The sequence below is a fragment of the Myotis brandtii genome, unplaced genomic scaffold (assembly GCF_000412655.1).
Source record: "Myotis brandtii unplaced genomic scaffold, ASM41265v1 scaffold57, whole genome shotgun sequence".
Classification (NCBI taxonomy): domain Eukaryota; kingdom Metazoa; phylum Chordata; class Mammalia; order Chiroptera; family Vespertilionidae; genus Myotis; species Myotis brandtii.
Genome location: NW_005370133.1, coordinates 1,938,913 through 1,963,533, shown reverse-complemented (window position 1 = coordinate 1,963,533; position 24,621 = coordinate 1,938,913). Strand labels below are relative to the sequence as shown.

General features: G+C 37.8%; 1 protein-coding gene across 1 annotated transcript in view; it reads left to right on the top strand.

Annotated features, from left to right (window-relative positions):
• Positions 1-10,711: 10,711 nt before the first annotated feature.
• Positions 10,712-24,621, top strand: part of USP24 (ubiquitin specific peptidase 24) — a 98,200-nt gene continuing 84,290 nt past the window's right edge. Inside the window, exons 1-7 of the mRNA XM_014549771.1 lie at positions 10,712-10,877; positions 12,840-12,907; positions 17,615-17,758; positions 18,434-18,556; positions 19,558-19,593; positions 19,906-19,971; positions 23,520-23,585. Coding sequence (XP_014405257.1) covers positions 12,875-12,907; positions 17,615-17,758; positions 18,434-18,556; positions 19,558-19,593; positions 19,906-19,971; positions 23,520-23,585 — 468 coding nt within the window. The 5' untranslated portion in view covers positions 10,712-10,877; positions 12,840-12,874. The remainder of the gene's footprint in view (positions 10,878-12,839; positions 12,908-17,614; positions 17,759-18,433; positions 18,557-19,557; positions 19,594-19,905; positions 19,972-23,519; positions 23,586-24,621) is intronic.

The following is a 24,621-nucleotide window of genomic DNA, read 5'->3' as shown; positions in this document are numbered from 1 at the left end:
TGTTAATCCTCACCCAAGGATATTTTTTTCCCCATTGATTTTTTTAGAGAGAGTAGGAGTGAGAGGGGAGACAGAGAGAGAGAGAAACATCGATGTGAGAGACACACTAGAGGCCTGCCCAGCCTGCACCCTCTCCAGTCTGGGATCCCTTGGTGCTAATGCAACAAACAAACAAAAATTCTGCCCTGAGGAGCTTATATTTTAGGTCAGGGGAAACAGACAACAACCGAGATAAATGAGTAAAACATAGAATGTCAGGTGATAAGTGCTATAGAAAAATACAAAGCAGAAAGGCCAGATAGTAAATATTTCAAGCTTTGCAGGCCATATAGTCTCTGTTGCAGCTCTTTGGCTCTGCTATTGTAGTGCAAAAGCAGCAATAGACTACTTAACCCAGTAAGCGCATCTGCTTTCCAGTAAAAGAGGCCATGGGCTGTATGCACTTTGCTGACTCTGGTGCTAACTGGAAGGAACACACGTAGTGCAAACGCTATGGGTAGAGGCATGGCTGGCATGTTGAGGAGCAGCAGGGAGGCCAATAAGAATTCTTTATAAAAATAGAGGACAGAATACCTTATTTTCCAAGGAGGAATCTTGAAAATTTTGTTGAAGAGGTGATATTTAAACTGGGTTTGAAGAAAGTCTCAGTTTGTTTGGAGTGCTATAAAAAAGTACCGTACATGGAAGGCTTATAAAGAACACAAAATTATTTCTCATAGTTCTGCAGGCTAAGAAATCCAAGGTCAAGCAAGATTCAGCATCTAGTGAGGACTCACTTCTGGTTCATAGATGGCCGTCTTCTCGCTATTACCTCACTTGCTGGTAGGAACAAGGAAGCTCTCTGTGATCTCTTTTATAAGAGCAGAGCTCCCCTGATTTAATCACCTCCCCAAAGTGCCATGTCCAAATACCATCACAGGTGGTGAAGAGCCTTGCATGCCAGTGCAGGAAACTTGCTTTTATTTTCTAGGCACCTGTGGGCAGCTGGGTGCTAATGGAGATTTCTGAACAAGTAAGAAATGGGATCAGATTTCTTTTTTTGGTTTGGTTTATTTAGTTTTTGTGTTTTAAAGGAAGATTACTCTGGCATTTTGTAAGAGGCACACAAGTGGCATAGAATGGGAATGTGGGGGCAGGGATGACAGTTACAAGAGTATAGCAGCGAGAAATCTAAGCAACATACAGCTAGGACCTCAACTAAGGCAGTGGTTGCCTAGGAGAGACTTGGGGGCAATTTTTTGAGGTAGAATTATTTGGTATGGTGACCAACGGGTTGGGAAGATGAAACACGGTTTCTGAGATTAGGAATATTAGAGAAGAAACAAATTTGAAGCTGAACACTGAGTTCTTTGTAGGTATGATAAATGCCAACGTTGAAGAGTCCGACGGGGAGACAGAAACACTTATCTGAAGCTTGAAGAGAAGTCTGGGCTGCTGTTTATGATGGTACCTGTTTGTTGTAGTTGGCCCCCTACATGGATTAGCTCTCATCTGCATTATAATCCTGCAAATAAACACTATTTGTATTTTTTGTTGTTGTTGAGAAAACCAAGGTACATGGAGAGTTTAAGAAGCTTATTCAGGGTCACAGCTAGCAACCGATGGTGACAGAATCAACATTTAGATCTGTCATATAGGAATATATAGTCAAAGAAATTTCAACAAAATTAAGAATAAAAGATAATTGTTCATGTTACATAACCACTTATTTAGAATTTTAAGCATATCAATGGATTAAGAAATACTAGTGCTTTGGAAAAAAAAGAAGGTTTAATTGGTAATCAGTCCTCTCTTCCCAAATCTTGGTTTAAGGTACATTATATGTAAGTTTTTTATTTGTTTGTTTTTATGAAAACGTTTTACCTCCATTCTGGAGTGGTGCTTTTTGGGGCTGTGCCATTCTACTAATTTTAGGACAAATTGGAATAAGTGTGCTTATTCTAGAACCTGAGATTTAAAGAAACCTTGTCTCGAATTCTCATCCCATTCTGAACACATGAATGACTGTTGGTTTTAGGCAGGAGATCATAAGATATACACCTTATTCTGAATGACTTGTCTTACTTGCGCATGGTTTGCCCATTTAAAAAATGAAGATGATAATACTTGCCTCATGGGGTTTGGCACAACTCCTGATACATAGTAGCTAAGTACTCAGTAGATACATTAATTCTCCTATTGCCACTCACTCCTTTTTCTCTCACCTGAATATATCAAATCCTCTTTACCATCGCTTTCCTTCCTGTTGTTGAAACTGAAGGTCCAATTCAGCTATGTTTTGTTCCTGGCATTAATGATCTGTAAGTGCCAAACCTTCCATCTAAATGAAAGGTTAAATTCTATATGTAAGATATCACCTTTGAATTATAAGACAACTTCTCATGAAAACATTGTTTCCATAATAAATGAATAGCCACCAAGGATTATGAAAGGGACTACAAGAAATATCAGCCTTCGTAGAAAAGGTAAGAATTCTTCTATGTATAACATGGAATGAATATGTATTCCAAGAAAACAATTTGTAGACTTGAGACACTATGTATTAGTAACTTGAGGACTGCCTGCCCACACTTGTCCCTGTCTCCTTTTTCCAGAAAGAGTATTTTAGGAATCATTTTATCTAATCTGAAATATCAAAAGGAGTAGCAGATATACATATAACGATCTCTGAATGCTTTGAAAAATATTTAATAAGACTGACAATTTTAAGAATTAATAAAAATTATTATAAATTAATGACTTGGAATTAAATGTTCATGTTTTCATATTTTCTCTTATGCACTTGATATATATGGTACCAATTGTTTATTTTAGATAATAGACAAACCCATTTAAAATCATCATGGAGAAATCAATTTGGCATTTCCATTTTTCTGTACATTAATCAGACATTTAGAAGCTCTTGAGTACATTGCTGGCTTATAAAATAGTTCAACAATTGAATTTAGTATTAAAATAATCTTTAAGTAGCATTGGCAGTCTCTTACCTGTTAAGCTGGATAATTTTCTTTATCTGTATTTGTTGAGTAAATGGGCAGACAGGAACTTATCTCTAAACTAACAGGCAGTATCCACTCCAGTAGGTTTTGCTTCTTTAAACAAAGAAGACTTATATTTTTGTTGTTAATTCTCACCTGAGGATATTTTTCCATTGATTTTTAGAGGGTGTGGAAGGGAGGGGGAGAGACAGAGAGAAAAGTTGATGTGAGAGAGACACATCGATTGGTTGCCTCCCACATGCGCCCCTGACCAGGGCCTAGTATCAAGCCTGCAACCAAGGTACCTTGACTGGAATCAAGCCTGTGACCCTTCAGTTCCATGGGCTAACTCTCTCTCCACTGAGTGAAGACTTACATTTTAATAATATATCCTTGTTGAGTTCAAGAGCAAAGGGTTTGTTTTCTTTTTTGAAACTCAATGAAGGTAGTTTTCTAATAAATATTAAATTTATTACTAAAAAGCCCATGTGATGATATTTTAAAGCTCATTTCTAAGGGTTAAGAATATTACATTGTTTTGTATATTCAACCTGCAGTTAAAATATTGCCTGTATTTACATTGGTTCATCTGCATTTTTCAATCAGGCAAGTTTTAGATATGAGTAGTGACATATGTGAACGTGCCTAATTATAAAAATAAAAGGTATCATGCAGAAAGATATTTTTGCCAAAATAATCTGCATGTTAAATCTAAAGATTTCTCCTAAACTTGGGCGGGGGGGTGGGGGGGGGATTCAGACTTTACAATTACAGCATTTATTAATTCCATGAAAAACTTCATTTCCAACTATTAAAAGTCCTAACTTGTCCTTTCAAGTAAGTAAATAGTAAGCCTTATTCTGAATAGTTTGCCAAGTAGATGAAGGGATGACAATCACAACTATTTGAATTCCTAGCATGTTTCTGACGCTATTGAGTGTCATGGGAGTTACAGAGGCCTTGTTTATGTTTTCATTTGTATCTATGGGCAAATGATTACATATTTAAGAAATAGCCTAAATTATGTATCTAACAATGTTAACTGTTTGGATTTGAATCCTAAACTGGTTAATTCGGAAATCATAAATTAATGCATTAGCTCAGCAATTTTCAAACAGTGTGCCACAAAAAAATTTAAAACATGCAAGTACCTGACTATTTAGTCAGGGGTACTGATCTCTTTTCTCTTAGATTGTCAAGTAAAAAAAAAAAAAAAGACAATAGCCAGCACAACAGTAGCCGTCCAGTATGAATGAGTAAAAAATAAAACCAATTTTTTTTGTGTCAGATCAGCAAAAAAATATTTTCTGATGTGCTGCAGAATTGTGTGTGCCATGAGATGAAAAGAGTTAAAAATCCCTGCATAAGCTCATCTCTTATTTTTTTGGATGATCAAATACAGGAGATTCAGTGTTAATAGAAATATTTCAGGTTAAAGGTGATATTCAAAAGTTGTTTATGAACTTCTCTTCTGCCTTAGTGATTACATTATGGTCTCTTAACAATTGCTGAATTTACATTAATATTATAAAACATTTTTTAGAAATTAAGTATTTAAAATTTTTAAATGACATTGATGGAATATCATAATGAAAAGTAAAGATATTGCCTCAAGTAGTCAAAAAGGCTGAAAACATTGAGGTTTATTACTTCACATACTTGAAAAATAAAGTATACTGGTTTTGAAATAATATGCTCTGAAACCTTCTGCCTTAAATATTGTTTTCCTTACACTTCTTTAATTGTGTGCACAGCCGCTGTAGTCTGGCTTGGATTCCCCCCTTCTCTATGTTCACATTGTCCTCTTTAAAGACAAGAATTGGGTCTGGGTCCTTATCTTTGTTCCCAATGTTAAGGCACCTTGTCTGGAACATAGCGGGCTTTTGATAAATGTTTTTCTAATAAATTTTGAATCAGAAATCATTAATGGTTACTTGGGTATCCATTTGAATTTGGTGTCTAATGAGAAAATAGTATATTACATTCCAAAGTTCATATTAAAAACCTGACGACAGCTTATATCTCTTGGGAGCTATTTTGTAATAGAACGATTCTGAGCTGCTTTGCATGTTTTCTCTTGCTCAATATGTAATTTTTGCCAAGGACAGGCTCTACTCACGGTGATGACTCAAAATACTAAGCCACCCTAAATATGGGTTCATGTCACTGTTTCCTCCTCTTGGGTGATCCCTGTCTCTGTATTGCCAGCACCTTCCTCAAGTGTAATGCTGCTCTGTGACATTCGTTAACCTTGGTATATACATCATGTCTGTTCCCTCCTTTTTCAAGACCAAGAATGTTAACAGCATGAGATTTTGCACCTTTTAGGTTTTAAATATATTGCTTTTTAAATTGATTCTTTAAAACTGTCTTATGGACATATGTATCATTTTTACTATAAATCATTAGGTACAACCCTCTGTTTTGAGATGCTTAGATATATATATATGATGGCCATACCACTTGGATGTGCCTGCTCTTGTCTGAAATTCTTAGACATGTTTATATATTAATCTATGTTTAGTTACTATAATCATCAAACTTATTTTAATTAACCCACTTTTTAAAATAATTGCTTTATTGAGCTATCAGTCACATACCAGAGTTCACCCTTTAATCAAAGTGTGCATTCGCAGAGTTATGCAGCCTCACCACTCTTTAATTTTAGAATATTTCATCACCACAAAAAGAAACCTTATGTTTATTAACAGTCACTCTCCTTTTCTCCCTTTTCCCATCCTCTGGCAACCACTAGTCTACTTCCTGTATCAGTGGATATACTAGATGTACCGGTTAATAATGGTGGATTTTGTAATCAAAGAAAACACGATAATTTCAAGAGAAACATCAGAAGTGCTTTATTCAAAGTAATGTCCATCGCTAGCTACACATTTCCCCATCTTTCAAGTAATATGTGGATATTGTCCCAAGAGAACTTTTCTTGTTTTGAGGCAAACCATTCAGAGACCCCCATTTTCCACTTCTTCGTACGTTTGAAGTGCTGCTCAGAAAGTACACGTGCCATCGATTGGAACAAGTGGTAATCTGAAGGAGCAAGGTCTGGGTGGGTTAATACTTCCCAGGCAAGATCTTTTAATGTGTCTTTAACTGGTTTTGAAGTGTGTGATGGTGCATCATAAAGCAAAATTACTTTGCTGTGTCTTCTGGAACATTCTGGTCGTTTCACAATCAAAGTGTGGTTCAAATTGATTATTTGTTGTCTGTAGTGATCAGTATTAATGGTTTCACCTGGTTCTAGAAGCTCATAATACGCCATACCTTCCTGATCCCACCAAATGCAGAGCATTGTCTACTTTCCGAAGCGATTTGGCCTTGCAGTCGATGGTGATGGTTGACCTGGATCAACCCATGATTTTGTGCATTTGGGATTCTCAGAATAAATCCACTTTTCATCGCCAGTCACAATTCGATGCCAAAAGGATTTTAGTGCCGTTGAAGCAACATTTTACTGATGACTTTTCGGTTTTCCATTTGTCTTTCATTCAGTTGATGTGGCACCCATTTTCCTTCCTTTAAAATCTTTCCCATTGCTTGTAAATGATCGGAAATTGTTTGCGGAGCAACGTTTAGTCTTTCTGCAAGTTGTTTTTGAGTTTGACATGCATATTCATCCAATAGTGCTTGTAATTGTTGGTCTTCAACTTTTTCAGTTGACCTGGATGTTCTTTGTCTTTCACATGGAAATCATCACTTTTAAAGTGTTTAAACCAGCGTTCACAAGTATCTTGAGATGGAGCATGTTCACCATATACTTCCCGAAGTATACAATAACTTTTTCTTCAAAATAAATTAATGAATTAAAACTTCCCGTAAATGCTCTTTTTTTGGCATGAAATTCGACATTTTTAAGCGTAAAAATATCTATGATGTTAACACCTTCAGCAAATTTGACATATGAAGTTTTGAAGCTTGCTGTCAATACAACAAAATAGCATACATATCAAATCGCATATATATCAAATATGTGTAACTCCATCTATTGAAAAAAATCTGCATTATTAACCGGTACACCTAGTATATGCCACTCAGTGATCCCACTTCTAGGAATATATCCCAAGAAATTAGAAACACCAATCAGAAAGGATATATGCACCCCTATGTTCATAGCAGCACATTTTACCATAGCTAAGATTTGGAAACAGCCAAAGTGCCCATCAGCAGATGAATGGATTGAAAAACTGGTATATATACACAATGGAATACTACGCTGTGGTAAAAAAAGGACTTCTTACTATTTGTAACAGCATGGATGGAACTGGAGAGCATTATGCTAAGTGAAATAAGCCAGTCAGAGAAAGATAAATATCACATGATGTCACTTATTTGTGGAAAATAATGAACAACATAAACTGATGAACAAAACAGATCCAGAGACAGAGAAGCATCGATCAGACCGTCAAACCTCAGAGGGAAGATGGGGAGGGTGGGGGTAAGGGGAAGAGATCAACCAAAGGACTTGTATGCATGCATTTAAGCCTAACTAATGGACACAGACACCAGGGAGGTGAGGGCATGAGTGGGGAATGGGGGGAGGGCAATGGGAGGATAAGGACACATATGTAATACCTTAATCAATAAAGGAAAAAAAAAGTTATTTGACCACCCACCATGAGTTATCTGGTTAGGAATTTATGGTCAGACTAGGGCAGTAATGGCGAACCTATGAACTCATTTTTTTGGTTGATTTTTCTTTGTTAAATGGCATTTAAATATATAAAATAAATAACAAAAATATAAGTCTTTGTTTTACTATGGTTGTAAATATCAAAAAATTTCTATATGTGACACGGCACCAGAGTTAAGTTAGGGTTTTTCAAAATGCTGACATGCCAAGCTCAAAAGGTTCGCCATCACTGGACTAGGGGCTCAGTGCACGAATTCGTGCACCTTGAAAGGAACTGTGGACCACAAAGCTGTGGTGGGCACAGAGGCGGGTCTTGTCCTATCCTCTGTGCCCCCACCTGGCCCTTCCTGCAGCAGCCCCAGGTCCCATGTCTGCCGGCTGCCCTGCTCCTGCCACCACCGCTCCCACACACTGACAGCGTCAGCCCCGCTCGTACCCGCTGATGGCGCAGAACGATTGGGGCCAGTGCCAGCAACGGGTGCGAGCGGAGCCAGCGCCGTCAGTGGGTGTGAGCGGGCTGGCACTGGCAGTGGGTGCAAGAAGCGGCTGCTGGCCCCAATTGCCCCTCAGGAGCAGGGTGAGGTAGAGAAGCCCTGAGGGGCAATCGGGGCCAGCAGCTGCTGCTTGCACTTGCTGATGGCGTCGAGCAATTGGGGCCGGGTGCTGGCAGCGGGTGCAAGTGGCAGCTTCAGCACCAGCAGTGGGTGTGAGTGGGGCCAGCACCAGCATCAGGTGTGAGCGCTGGGAGGGACCATGGCGTGTGGGAGTAAAGAATTTTCAGTAACCACCAGAGGCTCACCCTGATGACAGCAACCGGTGCCCCTGCTCACCTGCTCCACCATCCCGCCACGGCTGACAATGCCTCCATGTTCCGCATGCGCCTCCTGGTGGTCAGCGCACATAGTGACTGGTTCGGTTGTTCTGCTGTTCAGTCTATTTGTATATTAGGGTTTTATATACAGGCAGTCCTTGAGTTACGTCAGACTCGACGTACATTGAGTTACATTGCCATCTCCCATTTACAGTATTTGTAAAAAAAAAAAAAAAAAAAAAAGCTTCGTCATTTCGACGTATGTACATATGTCCTTTATGTTTTATTTATTTACCACAAGTAAAGGTCAGGATTTGTTATCTTTGAAATTTTTTTACTGTTTCACTTCATTGCTGCTGTGTACGTGCTCCATGTGAGTGACATAGGTGCTTATGTAGGTGGGTTCCAACTTATGGCGAAAATCGCATTATGTCGCATTGTAGGAACAGATCTCTGACGTAACCCAAGTACCTACTGTATATAGATCACCCTGTGAGATTACTTCCCTTAGAACCCCTTTCAGGTCTACACCACTGTAGGTGAGTCCCTAACTCTCTAATAAGAGTTGAAAGCAGCAATTTCAACCGGTGTGCCACAGCATATGCCGCCAGAATTTTAAAGCGTGCGATACCTTGAGTATGTAGTCAGAGGCACTGACCTCTTTTCCTGTAGACTGTCAAATTTAAAAATAACAATAACCAACACAACAATAGCCGCCTGTGTGAATGAATGAAAATTATACCTTTGGTTTTTTTAAGTCAGATTGGGAAAATATATAATGTATTTTTTGGTGTGCTGCAGAATTGTAGTAATTAGTTTGTGTGTGCCATGAGATGAAAAAGGTTGAAACTCACTGGTTTAAAGGAATTAAAGGAGTTTGACATAGTTTGGAAATTCTGGAAAGGCTTCTCTGAAAGAGTATTGGTGGAATGGTGGCATCTCTGCAGAGCTGTACAGAAGTAGATAGATTTGAGAGAAGTTTAGGTCTAATCCTGGTCTTTGGGGGTGAAGATGGGAGCACGGGTTTTAAGAATGAGTCCTGGTTCTCAGCTATGAAAGAGGAAATCTTACCTATTGCGACAGCATGGATGGACCTGGGGAGTATTATGCTAATTGAAATAAGCCAGTCAGAGAAAGACAAATACCATATGATTCTACTTGTATGTGAAATCTAATGAACAAAATAAACTTAACAAACAAAATAGAAACAGACTCATAAATACAGAGAACAGACTGACAGCTGTCAGATGGGAGTGGGATTAGGGTATTTGGTGGAAAAGATGAAGGGATTAGGCAAAGAAAAAGACAACTTATAGGCACAGACCTACTATGGTGATCATCAGAGGGAAAGGGGAATTGAGGGGAGGTAGAAGAGAGAAAAGGGGGGATAAATAGTGATAGGAGACTTAACTTGGGGTGGTGAACACACAATATAATATACAGATGATGTATTATAGAATTGTACACCCGAAACATAGTCTTAATAACCAATGGCACCCCAATAAATTCAATTTAAAAAATCTTGAAATTATCAACAAAAAAAGAGGATGAGTCCTGATTTCTGGCTGTGCTGCTAAACAGATGTGCCATTCTCTGGAGTATAATGAGAAGAGCCAGAGGTTTGAGAAATAGCGTTGAGGTTTGAGAAACTCCAATACTTGATGGCCAGGAAGGGGAAGTTGTACCAGAAGGGGAGATAGAATGGAACCAGCCAGATCCACCAAAGGAGAACAGGGGAGTGTGCTGTCCTGGGAGGTGAGGGGAACAGATCTAGCATATCAAGAAGAGGGAGCAGGCAGAAGAAATTTATCCTTTCAGTGAAGAAAAACAAAACAAAACAACAAAAATGGGGAGAATAGGATGGCTGCAGGTGAAGGTAGGTTTGCTATTTTATAATGAGAAGGTTCATCTTTGAAGAATGAGATGAGCTTGCCTTCTGAGGGAGTAGGAAGGCCACTCTAATAAAGTTCGAGACTACTTTACATAGTCTTGGTCAATTTTGATAAATTTCTCCAAAGAGATACCTGCTGCCTCCATTCCTCACCACTGACTCACTCCTGACACTACACCAGTAGGGTTTCCATACTCTCCAACAATAGCTGTTACTGTCACCACTGAACTCTATCATTAAATTCAAATTATGAGAAAGAAATTTGGAATCTACACGATTGGTATTATTTATTAGCTTCTATTGATTAAGCATCTGCTCAGTGTTAAATAAAAAAAATTTAAAGTAGTCACTGTTGTTTGTTTTTTACCATAATCCCTATTTGTCAGAAGAATGATGAAAACGGAAACTGCTCAGGGGAAGGAATTGAATTCCCTACAACAAACTTATATGAACTGGAAAGCCGTGTTTTGACTGATCATTGGTCCATCCCTTACAAGAGAGAAGAATCACTAGGCAAATGCTTGTTGGCGTCTACCTACCTTGCAAGACTTGGTAAGTTTTCAGACTTCAGAACTCATGAGCAGATGTTTTTTGTTTTTTAATAAGAGACCTGACTTTATAATCTTAGAACATTTACTCTATTCTTTGCTTATCCCCTGTGGAATATTTAAAGCTTTGAATTAAATCAACTGTTTTCATCCAGCTCCAATAGAGTGTAAGATTCTTTAAAATATAATTGAAAAAACTTATAAATTGAAATTAACTTTTCCACAGAAGCTTGGAGCACTTTAAAAGTCCCAATTCATTGGCTTTTTTATTTTTTTAAGAGAAGGTAATATTTATTTAACAGACATTTTGTACTTACGTGTTTGGCACTGTCTTAAGTGCTTTACAAATATTAAACTAACAGAGTAATAAAATAACACTAAGTTGGAAGAATGGGTGTCAATATAAGGAAGCTTCTATAGTATGTTTTAAAGAGAAAATAATTTCTTTTTCATATTGAATTCAATTGTAAAGTAAGAATTGGGCCACTGTTATGTTTTTTTTCCTCCTTATTAAAAGTGTGCATAGTTTACCACCATGATTAAATATGAGGCACATTAGTAGGTAGGAAATGTTTTCACAGGATTAGATTTAATCCTAATGGGCAATTTTCTGGTACGTTTATTACTGGCTTTTCAGCAGCAACATTTATTAAGTGCCTATTAGGATGTAGATGCTGTGCTAGGCAGTGGTTCTGAAAAAAGAAAATGTGTTCAGCATGCATTCACTTAGCAAGTTATCACTTACTGTGTGCCAGGCACCATTCTGTGCATTTTGTTACACAGAGTTCATCAGTTTGTGGTAAGGAAGAAGAGTGATTTTTGGCATTTTTTGAGAATATTTATATTTTATAGAGCTGTTTAGGAAAGTAATGGTAAGTAGTTAGTGTTTGGTTTTATTAGTTACAAGTGGCCCAGTGCACGTCCCTAACTTCCTCTGCCTGCCTGCCTGCCTGATCTCACCCCCAACTGCCTCTGACTGCCTGATTACCCCTAACTGCCCTCCCCTGCCAGCCTGATCTCACCCCCAACTGCCCTCCCGTGCCAGCCTGGTTGCCCCCAACTGCCCTCCCCTGGCAGCCTGATCTCGCCCCCAACTACCCTCCCCTGCCAGCCTGATCTCACCCCCAACTGCCCTCCCCTGACAGCCTGATCTCGCCCCCAATGGCCCTCCCCTGCCAGCCAGCTTGGTTCTGATGGGTCGGTTTCTATGCCAGTCAAAAGCTCTGCCTCCTAGGCAGCCATCGGCTCCTCACAGTTCACCCAGATTTGGTTCTGATTGGTCTGTTTCTATGCCAGTCAGTGTCTCTGGCCTATCTCTGGGCCTGATCAGAAAGGTGGGGCTGATCAGTAGCCCCTGCGGGAGAAAAAGAGAGACACGGCTACTGGCGAAGCCCGGAGAGAAAGAGAGGCAAGGGCTGATCAACAGCTGCCACGGAGGCTGCAGATCAGACCCTGCCTCTCTCTCTGGGCCTGATCCACAGCCCCCTCGGCAGTCAGTGCTGGGTCGCTGCGCCTGCACCCACAGCAGTCAGTGCTGGGTCACCACAGCAACCCAGCACTGACTGCAGGACTGACTTCCAGTGTTCAGTTGAGTCTTCAGTAGGGCTTACGGACCCTGGGTTTTTACATATTACGATTTGATCAGGTCATTTGAAGTTACTGTGACATGGAAACATAAGTTCAACCATTTCAGTTCTAATTAATATTTATTTATTATACTATTTAACAAGTGTATATTAATAATAAGTAAAAATAAATATATTGTGGTACTAATAAATAAATTAATACTGTGATTGTTTCTCAGCCTGTTCCTTCATCAGAATGTATACATTCTGCTTTTAATAATCCCTTAAGAATCAAGGTTTCTATCATAAATAGTTCCAGATGTATGTATTTGAAATGGTACATATGGTCTCTACAAACTACTTAAAAATCTAAGGCATATTTTTTCATTTATTTTACTAAGGTCTTTCCGAGTCTGATGAGAATTGTAAAAGATTTATGGATAGGTGTATGCCTGAAGCATTTAAAAAGGTAAGAAATATGTGCTCGGCTGATTTATTTTGTGCTGGGGTTGAAGGTGAACAGGCTTTTTGTTTTAGTTTTTTATGTGTGAGACCAGTTTATGAATCTTGTTCAACTGAGGAATCCTCTAATATGAAAAAAGTAGCTGTAAATTTGGGGCTTATAAGTGATTTGCTTCTTTTGTATTTAATTGCTTGCACATGTCTTTGGTTGACTATCACTTCTGCTATTTAATTGTTAAGGTTAAAATTTTATACAGTGGGGCCTTGACTTACGAGTTTAATTCGTTCTGAGACCGAGCTCCTTAAGGAGCTCGTTAACTCAAATTACTCTATCAACTCAATGCAAAAAATCGGCTGAGAGACAGCTGGCATCTCAAAAAACTCGTTAGTCGGGACGCTCGTACGCTCGTAAGTCAAGGCCCCACTGTACTAGGACATTAGACATCTTACTAAACTAAGGATTGTGGCACTTAGGAAGATAATATTTATCAGAATACAAGCCATTTTATACTTATTTTACTGAAGTAGAAGCAGATGTTTTAAACTACAGAAAGTTTGACTGAATTGAGTATTCTTGCTAGCAGAATGACATGCGGATGACAGCATCTGTGGGATAGAGTGATAATAGGAGACCACAGGACTTGTTTTTCTAACTCAAGGAAGGAAGATTCCCTTTTCAGGATGAGTCCTGAATTCCCACAAGAACCGGGGCAATGTCATAGACACTGTAGTTTTCCCCAGCGTGTAGCCAGTGCTGAGCTCAAAGAAAAGATTTAGTAAATCTTTGTTGAAAGAATAAATGAGCCCTAGCTGTTTGGCTCAGTGGATAGAGCGTTGGCCTGTGGACTGAAGGTCCTGGGTTTGATTCTGTTAAAGGGCACATGCCTGGGTTGTGAGCTCGATCCCCGGTGGGGGGAAGAGCAAGAGGCAGCCGATCGATGATTCTCATCATTCATGTTTCTATATCTCCCTCTCCCTTCCTCTCTGAAATCAACAAAAATATATTTTTTATAAAAAGAATAAACGAGTCTCCTGCTGTCTTGTACTTCTGGGTTTTGACAACCATTTTTGTCTCATGCAAGTAAATCACTACAACTACAGATGGGTAAAGTTTAAACCCAGTGAAATAAACTGTTCATTTGCAAACTATTATTCTCATCTGCATCTTGACAGATAGAATCTCCTTTGATTCACGACTTAAAAAATAACAAAATTAATTATAGGAACAAAAAATAGCTTCGTCTTTGAAAAAGGGAAGAAATCTTTAAAATTGTCATTCGGCCCTAGCTGGTTTTGCTCAGTGGATAGAGCATCAGCCTGTGGACTGAAGGGTCCCAGGTTTGATTCTGGTTAAGGGCACATGCCTGGGTTGTGAACTTGATCCCCAGTAGGGGGTATGCAAGAGGCAGCCAATCAATGATTCTCTCTCATCATTGATGTTTCTATCTCTCTACCTCCCCCTTCCTCTCTGAAATCAATAAAAATATATTTAAAAAATAAATAAATAAAATTGTCATTCGGTTAGGGATTATTTGGAATGAGAATTTATCTTCATTTTGAATGAATTCATCAACCAATTTATAGTTTAAAATTATTTTAAGTTTTAAAAAATTCTGGTAAGAATCAGAGTAGTAATGTAACAAACTGTGAGACATCTATAATAATAAAAGTGTAATATGCTAATTAAACCAGACAGCCAAAAGACCCTCCCAACGTCCTTCTGGATAAAGCCAGGGCTGTGAGGGCCGAGGCAAGCCACAGAGGCAAGCTGCCTCAACTGCGAGGGCTGAGCCCCTTGCACGAATTTTGTGCATCGGGCTTCTAGGAAAATACACACCTACATTTACAGAGAGAGAAAAATGCAAGTTTCTTCAGTCATGGAAAGGATTTATTAGCATAAGGAAAGGACCTTTAGGTTGATGATCTCCAGATCCAGAGAGCCCTGTCAATTCCTAGCAAGTTGCATTTTTGGAATATAATACTCTGATTCTATACAGAGATGCTTCAGAGGACTGTTTTATATTATGCCCTCAGCTGTTGGTACTAGTATAACAAATGATCAGGGGGTTGTTTGGGGGTTTCTCTGTAAAACTGAGCACAAGGGCACCCTGCGTTGTATTGTTCGTGGTTGTTTATGTAAAAATGCCTGTTAAATTTCTTTAGTGTTTAGAACTTTAAAAAAGATTCTCCTCCCATCACTAAGGCATGCTTTCCTTTATTAAATCGGAAGAGCTACAGAATCTTTAGACTTGGCTGCCGGAAAACTCGGAGTGTTTTATATAATTGGTCTTGGTTTCCTTAGCTGTGTTTTCTGGTATGATGACTCTCCTTCTAAACCGCTTCTCTAGGGTTTTCTTATAAGCTGCCTCAAAATTTTTAGAAGGGTATAAGTAATTAATAAGCACTTGTATGAATAAGATGCACAAAAGGAGCTTGGTTGTCATTTCTGCTTTCTTCACCTTACTCCTTCAGGCCAGCCTGGATTCTTTACTAGTATATTGAGGCATGGGGAAAAATGTAGGTGTAGCCATAGTGCACAGGTATGCATCTTCCCCACCAGGTGCTCTCTGTCCCTCCCCATCTCTTCTGGAAGACAGAACTTCATTTTCCAATTAAAAACTGAATACATGAGATGGCAACAGAGGGAATAGTGCTTAATCCATCTACTTTTTTTTGTTATTGTCACCATGAAGCTTCTCAAATGTTAATCTCTGCTGCTTTAACTTTTAAATATAAGAAGACTATATAGGCAAGCAAAAAAACACTCCTTGGTTTATATAAAAATCGGTCTTATGATTATTGCTCATTTGAGCAAATAGTGCAACTAATTGGAATGTCAAAAATCTGGAACTGAGGTTTTCCTCAGCAGCTAAAGAAGTTTGAGCTCTCTTAGGCTGCTCTTGTTAAGAGCTTCTTAATGTGGCCAAGATTAAATTTTTATTGCACCGTATTTTCTCTCTGAAGGGAAATCTTATGCAAACATGAAATCACTATATCAATTTACCATTATTTTAATAAGCTAAATCCTTTGAGTTCTCATTCCCTCTTCTAGACATTGTTTCTGAATTAGACTCCCTCAAGGAATAGAATACTGAGGATTGGGGAAATTCATTAATGATGATTTTAGATTCATCTATGTGCCTGTTCCCTCTTTTTAACAAATGTAAGATGCTGAGTATAAGATGCACCATTGTTTTATATTTTATGCTTATATTTAAGAAAAAGAGCTACAAAATAAACAGTGTTGCAGTGCCTTATCACTTAGAGCTATTTTGATTTACTTAAACATTTTTTAAAGTTGAATATTACTTTTATACAAACCAAAAAGAGAAGTGCAAGCAAAATAAACTGGTAAGGTATTTCTAAATATTTTTTCACATTTAGAATCCTGTTGTAATCTGGTCAGCAGGTGGGAAGATGCAGTCCTGTTTCTGAGATATAAACAATCATAAAAAGAATGTGTACGTTAGAATCCATGAAATATGAAATTTATTTCTTAGACTCCAGGAATATTGGTTAATGGTTATCTCCAAGCTAAATTATTAATAATACCTCACAATTTGTAAAATACTTTCACATTAGTTACATCCTTTGATAATTATAACATCTGTGTAAAGTTGGTAGGAACTTTCCTCTTTAGAGATGAGAGAACTAACTGAGCCTTTGAAAATTTTGGTACATTTGTCCAAGGCCACACAGCTAGAAAACACAGTATCAGGAGTTGATCTATTTGCTCTAAACTACTTAACCTTTTCTAGTAATATTGAAAAGTACAGGAGCAAATTAAACTTTTTTTAACTAACTTCTTTAATGTAAGGCAGTGGTTCTCAACCTTCTGGCCCTTTAAATACAGTTCCTCATGTTGTGACCCAACCATAAAATTATTTTCGTTGCTACTTCATAAGTGTAATGTTGCTACTGTTATGAATCGTAATGTAAATATCTGATATGCAGGATGGTCTTAGGCGACCCCTGTGAAAGGGTCGTTGGACCGCCAAAGGGGTCGCGACCCACAGGTTGAGAACCGCTGATGTAAGGGAATTAAAGTTCAAAAACAAAACTCAGTGTTGACTGAAATACATGAATGAGTAGATGGACTGCAGCTATGGGTCTTTTTTTAAAATGTTTATTTTATTATTTTTTTTAAATTTTCTTTATTGATTAAGGCATTACATATGTGTCCCAATCCCCTCCCCAGCCATCCCCTCACCCCTCTGATGTCTGTATTCATTGGTTATGCTTATATGCATGTGTACAAGTCCTTTGGTTGATCTCTCCCTCTTCCCCCCAACCTCTCCTGCCTTCCCAGCAGATGAGTGGATTAAAAAACTGTGGTACAGCCCTGACTGGTTTGGCTCAGTGGATAGAGTGTCGGCCTGCAGACTGAAGGGTCCCAGGTTCAATTCCGGTCAAGGGCATGTACCTTCATTGGGGGCACATCCCCAGTAGGGAGTGTGCAGGAGGCAGCTGATCGATGTTTCTCTCTCATCAATGTTTCTAACTCTCTATCCCTCTCCCTTCCTCTCTGTAAAAAAAATCAATAAAATATATAAAAAAAAACAAAACTGTGGTACAGCTATGGGTCTTTTAAAACAAATCATCTGCATAAAAGTATTATGCTAATAATCTCTTGATTATTTGAGACTGAACTAATAAACTGTTGACTTTTTTCCTTTTCAAATTAGACTCTAAAGTGTCCTTCATGTTTTTGTAGCTCCTAACATCAAGTGCTGTTCACAAGTGGGGTACTGAAATTCATGAAGGGATCTACAACATGTTGATGCTCTTAATAGAACTGGTTGCAGAGAGAATAAAACAAGATCCAATTCCCATTGGTCTCCTGGGTGTGCTTACAATGGTATAGTATCTCCAAAATATGAAGTGCTTTGTTTTATATTTTGTTTAACATACCTACTATCCTCTGACTTGTACTTAATGAGTGACAGTATTATCATTAAAGATATTAACTTAGCTGTTAGGATCCTTGCTTTTTATTTTGAAAGCAGGGCAACCATTCTGTTTTCACTTTTAAAGAAATTCCTTTCTAATTTTAGTAGTTTTTTTCAGTTCTTAGAATGATTAAATATCTTTCCTTATGTCTCCCTGGTTATTTACGGCATAAATACTTTCACATAGGGTGTTCGTGTAGTTTGCTTTCTGGCCTTTTTCCCTGACTAGCAATAGTAGTGCATGAAGAAGGAATGCTCTTGTTTTCCCTCCTAACTTCTGTTCACTGCCTTTCTGCCCAGCTCTGCCTGTGGCAGCCCTAAGATATCTTGAACATTGGTATCCCCTTGCTTGAATCAGCCTGTTACCTCCTTCTCTTCCCTCACAGCAAATGTTGAACAGGACAGGAGAACACCACTTTAGTCATTTGTTCCTCTGCATCAGCTAAAGAGTATGCTTTGTGAGGATACTTTTAAGATTCCGTTAATAAAGGAGCCCAAGGCTGTATTTTTATCTTTTCTAATGCTAATATATGTTGCTATAGAAATAAATAATAATAATGTTTCTATGTTCTCTTTGAATCTAGGCTTTCAATCCTGATAATGAATACCATTTTAAAAACAGAATGAAAGTGTCTCAAAGGAATTGGGCAGAAGTGTTCGGAGAGGGAAATATGTTTGCTATCTCACCTGTATCTACTTTCCAAAAGGTAAACATAATTTTGTTTCATCTTTTACTGAGAAATGTATTGGAAAAGGTTTCTGTACTGTAAAAATAACAGTTTACACAGAAGAGTTAAAACAGTCTATGAAAAATGACAAATATTCCGTATGACTCACAAAATTGCTGACCTTTCTTTTTTTTTTAGATATTCTATATTTTTCCATAGATGTTAACTAACATCATGAAGAATTTTATGGACTTGAAGTGATGTTGAGTGAAATGAGAAATGACTACATAACATCAGTGCCCCGTTTACTGAGTTATCAGAACCCCAGTTTAATAGCTGTCCCAGTTCCTTATTTGAAATCATTTGAATTGACTAATTATACCTAGAAAAAATAATTTAGTAGTTTCATGTATAATTTTCTTTTAAACTCCATAAGCATTAACAGTTTGTTTTCAAGTACAGAACCAGTATCTTTATATCTTTCAAGTCCTGCAGTGTGTGAATAGCGTTATATCCACAAGGAGGACATAATTTAAACAATCCCTTGATCAAACAACTGGTTGTTAAGAAACAGTTGAAAGAAGTCAAGTTAGTAGATAAAAAACTTGTCCATTTCTTTAGCAGAATAGAGGTTCTTTATCAGAAGTAGAGGTTCTGAAGTAAATGTTCAATCATTTATTGACCATATACTGTGTCTGACATTATTCTGTGTTTTGGAGATATAAATTAAAAGGCCATTTTTCTTAATATAAGGAGTAATAAGACATGATTCATAACTTAAAGCATAGTGGAAGAAATACGAAAACAAAAAATTACTATATAACAAACAATAGGTACACTTATAATACAGACTTAGAGACTCCTAAAATTATATATAGTTATGTCAGAGATTTGCATTACGAAGCATTTGGGAAAACCTTTCAAAATATTTTTCAGATTTTAATACATGTTTATCCAGTATTTTTTAGAATAAAAGAAATATAAGAGTTCATGGGAACTTTTTATATTGCCATCTCAATTTCTATTTTCTTTTCTCATAGGAACCTCATGGATGGGTTGTGGATTTGGTAAACAAGGTATACAACTTTTATTAATGACTTATTTTTCATGTTCTAATAAAATTTCCTAGAATTTAGTATATTAAGTAGATGACAACTAGAGAGAATAATCAGAATTTTTTCCTAGGGAGACAGGTTTTATAGTCCCTTCCTCTTTTTTATGCATGATGTTTATCCAGATGGAAACCAGCCTTAGGACTCAGCACATCTCCTGCAGTGAGTGTGTCACAAGGGCATAGAGTGCATTGATAGAGTAGAACGTTAGCCTTAATTCCTTGCTTAAAATATTAATGTGTGGCATTTTAAAATGAGCTTGTACCTTCTTTCCAGTTTGGAGAATTGGGTGGATTTGCAGCAATTCAAGCTAAGCTCCGTTCAGAAGATATAGAACTTGGGGTAAGTTAAACCCCTACATGTGCCTGATGTGGAAGTTCACTTTATATTTGTGTTGGTATGTAACCAAGGGACATGACCTGGACACATTAAATTAAATGTTACAGTATAATATAGACTTTACAGAACCAGCTTCCATGGTTTTGATAACCGTAGAAATGCTTACTCTTATTCATAACAACCAAATTTCAATATAGGGTGTTATTTCATTAATTTCCCTTTGCATATGGTATTCTTCTCTTAATTTGTAATGGCTACATGCAATTTTCTTGTTATTTAAGGACAATTGGTATATGTGGCAAGTATTTGTGTACATAACAATTTTATGCCTCAGTTAAATCAATTTATTTCATAGAATCAGGCACAAATAAAATAAGGTTGTATCGTAAGCTTTTTGGTGTTACAGCGATGCATAGGTAACAGAGGGCTGTAAAGGAGCTGAGAATCATCCCTCAGGTGCAACACCATTATCTTTTCATGTCAACTTCATTTTCTCAAAAAAATTTAATCTTGTGGTTAGGGAAATAATTTAATCTTTAATTTTGCACAGACTGCTGACCTGTTCATAGCTGAAAGCACTTTATTCTGTTCTCTAGGTAATTGGTCATTCAATTAAAAACAACTTACGTAGCCCTGGCCAGTTTTGCTCAGTGGTTAGAAGGTCACAGATTCGATTCCTAGTCAAGGGCACATACCTTGGTTATGGGTTCCCTAGCCCCTGTAGGGGTTTGTGCGGGAGGCATCTAATTGATGTCTCTCTCTCTCACATCAATGTTTTCCTTTCTCTCTCTCCTCCTCTCCCCTCCCACTCTCTCTGGAAATCAATGGAAAAAATATCCTCAGATGAGGATTAAAACAAAACAAAACACTTATGTACTTTCCATGTATAAGACACTGTGCTAGCTACTGTAAATAGATCAGAGCAGAAAATTTGCCTAAGTGATGCAAATTGTGGTTAGAGTAACAGTTATTTCTGTGGGACCATGACTAATCTTTGCATGAGGGACATAACAGTCAAGGAAAAAGACTGAAGTTATGGTTGGTAATAGATTGACCCTTTCTTGCCACCCACTGTTTGTCCTTAAAGATCAGATGTCTGCCAGATCATAAGTACTTCCACTGACCCTGATCAGGAAGCCTCTTCCACCTTCCCTGAACATTATTAGCTAGGTTGTTGGGCTGTTGTTTTATCCCCATTGAATAAAGTATGTTAGAAATGACTGTTGACCAGGAAGATAATAGGTAGTGATTTTTAAAAGCAAAAATAAAACAGAAACCTATTGAGATAGAGGGTTTTATTCAGCTGATATCAGAAATTTAACTTCATTTTTTTAAAAAGGTTAACACAGCCCTGGCTGGCATGGCTCAATTGGTTGGAGCTTTGTCCTGTACACTGAAAGGTCTCAGGTTTGATTCCCAGTCAGGACACATATACAGGTTGTGTGTTCCATCCCCAATTGGGGCATGTGCAGGAGGCAGCCAATGTTTCTCTTCTTCCCTTCCCCTTTCTCTTTCCCTAAAATCAATAAAAGCATGGTCTTGGGTGAGGATTAAAAAAAAAAAAAAATACAGAGCAGCCAAAATTTCTACACTATTTGGATGAAAATTGGTTAAAGATAGATATATAGGGATCTGAGCTTATTGTCATTATTTTCAAATGTCTTGAGGTTAAAGATTTTTCCAAGATTTTTTCCTCAGTTCAGACCATTTTTTACAACTGTGTTGTGTATTGCAGTTGATGTAGAATTATATTATTTAGGTTGTATTGAGGGATGGTAAAATTCAGGCCTAAGAGAAAGAGATTCCAAAATTGAGACTCTTAAAAAGTATGATGAAAATTTCACAATAAATGCCTGATTTCTGACCAGTTAAGAAGGTGACTATGTCCCAGAATAAATTTAGGCCATATGATAAATGGAGTACAATTTAATGTTTCATTTTACATTAACATTTACACTCACATTAAATATTTTGAATTTGAAAAATACTGGGGGAGGGAGACCATTCACAGTCCATCAGTTAAAATTAATATCTGTTCAGAATAAGAAGTGAAATTTGCCTTTCTTGCACTCTGTCCCCACCACACGAATATACCTACCTCCTAGAAAATGGTTACCATTTTAGGCTTAGCCTTTCTGAGTTTTTTCTAAATTTACATAAAATACATCTGTACATGTTCTTTCTCTCTTTAAGACTAAATTATAATCAAGCTATGCCTAGTAGCATTTTTTCATTTAGCATGATATCATGGACATCTTTCCAGGTTAGTACTGTCAGTGTTTTTAATGGCTCCAGTGTATTCCTACAGAAGTTGTACCATGATGCAGTCATCTATGAATGAGCATTGGATTATTTCTAAGTTTTTGCTATTGCGGAGAGTGTTCCATGTAAATTTGTCTTTATTTGTATATGCAACCATTTTTGAAGGATAGGTTGCTGGAAAACGGGATTTCTGGGTTAGAGACTTACATACATCTTAAAATTATAATTGCTAGTGCTAAATCTCTTCCTCACAAAGTCATTTCCTTATCCTTTTATTAGTGCTGATTATTTTCAATCTTTAATTTTTCAATATGATGGATAGGAAATGATATTTTATTAATTTGTAATATTCCAATTTTCTGTGAATTTGAGCATTTCATCATACAATTATTGGCTGTTTCTATTTCTTCTTTAACTTGACCCAGTTATGTAGGTCTCTTTTGGTTTTTGGTTTTGATAAATTTCAGGAATTCTTTTTATAGTAAGCTTATCCAAGCCATGTTTATTTTGTGTGTTTGTAGATTTTTTCTTCCGGTCTTTTGCTTCTCTTTTCATTTTTATTGCTGGCTACACAGACGCTTCAAAATTTTATGTAGTCATTATTTTCCTTAATGGCTTAAAAGATTCATAACTTGCTTGGGGAATGTTCTTCCCATCTCAGGGTTATAAAAACACTCATTTCATTTTATACTTTACAGTTTTATTTATCATTCTCATATTTTTATTCTTCTGAATATAATCAACATGTTAGGTTCTCCTGCAGAAAATCCCATTGAGATTGTGTTAAATTTATAGATAGTGTGTGGAGAATTTATATTTCTACTGTACTAGTCCTTTTCATGTAAGAACATGGTATCTCCTCATTTATTTGAGCCTTCTTGTATATATTGCAGTATACTTTATAGTGTTCTTCATGGAAGTCTTAAATATTTTTTTGTTAATGGCACATTTCACTCCTTCCCCAACCGTTCTCCCCCTTTCTCCTTTTTCAAATAAAAATTTTCAGTATTGTATAACATGAACTTCAGAATCATTTCAGCTAGTCCTCCAAAAAAGTTTTATTGGCATGCTGTTATTTAAATTACATTAACTTTTTATAATAATTTAAATGGATTGACATCTTTATATCAATTCTTTCTACCCAAGAGTTTAGTTGGCCTAGTTATTCATTTGTGACTTGATAAAACTTCTATTTAAAATTTTCTCTGACATAGCGAAAGGAATTTATTTAATGTTGAAGGAAAAGCTCCCACTTACATTTATTTCTAACCTTCACTGTCTTTTTTCAGGCAGTTTCAGCATTGGTGCAGCCCTTAGGGGTGTGTGCAGAGTACCTCAATTCCTCAGTGGTTCAGGTAAGATTGGGCCATTTACATTTACTTCAGAAGGTGATCTAAGACATACAAACAGTAATTATCTTTTTATCAGGTTTGTCCAGAATTGTACCTAATCCAGAGTAACTTCTAGTGGAAATACCAGCAGGAGAAAAATTTTAAATGATTAATAATTTAAAGGAGGTCTCTAGGAGACCTCTAACATTTGAGATTACTTTCCTTTTTAATTTATCATTTTATAAATGTAATCTAATCTAATAAAAGACAAAAAGGGTAATTGACCATACCTTCAGTATGCTTCCCATTGGCTAATCAGGGCGATATGCAAATTAACTGCCAAGAAAGATGGCTGTTAACCGCCAACAAAGATGGCAGTTAATTTGCATACTTAGGCACAATGATGGGAGGCGAAAGGGGAAGGACGGAAGAACGGTAATCGGAAACCCAGGCGGCAGGCAAAAGCCGGGTGGCAGGGCAAAGGTGGCCCTGGGGGCCGCCTTTGCCCTGCCCCCCCAGCCCTGGATCTGAGAACCGGGGCCGTCTTTGCCCACCCCACAGCCGGTGATCGCGATTGGAGGTGCCGCCTTGCCTGCAGCCCGTGATCGCGATCAGCACTGAGGCTGCTTCCCATCCCTTGGACTGGCTTCCTTAGTAGTCCTGCAGGTTGAATCTGAAGAGGACAGGCCAGGCACCAAGGGACCAGCACTGCCAGCACTTGAATGTGAGCAGACAGAAGGAAAAAAGACCTTGAAGGCCTGTCCAAGGCGGGTTTGCGTTTAAAACCAAGTGGGTGGTCCGGAGCTGCAGGCACTGACAACCATGGCACTGCGGTTGCTTCCCCTCCCTAGACGCTCCACAAGGTCACTTGAGCCTACTCTGCTCCAGATGAAGTGTGATCACTGCACACGGAAGAAATGTAGTAAAAAAACAAAAACCGATGATCAAGGGCCCACCTCCATGAGCTCATGGGAGCCTCTGAGCAGTGGGCACCCCAACTATTTTAGGGGCTTCAGGTGAGCGGGGGACACAGAGGGGTCAGGAAACCTCCCTGGAGGTC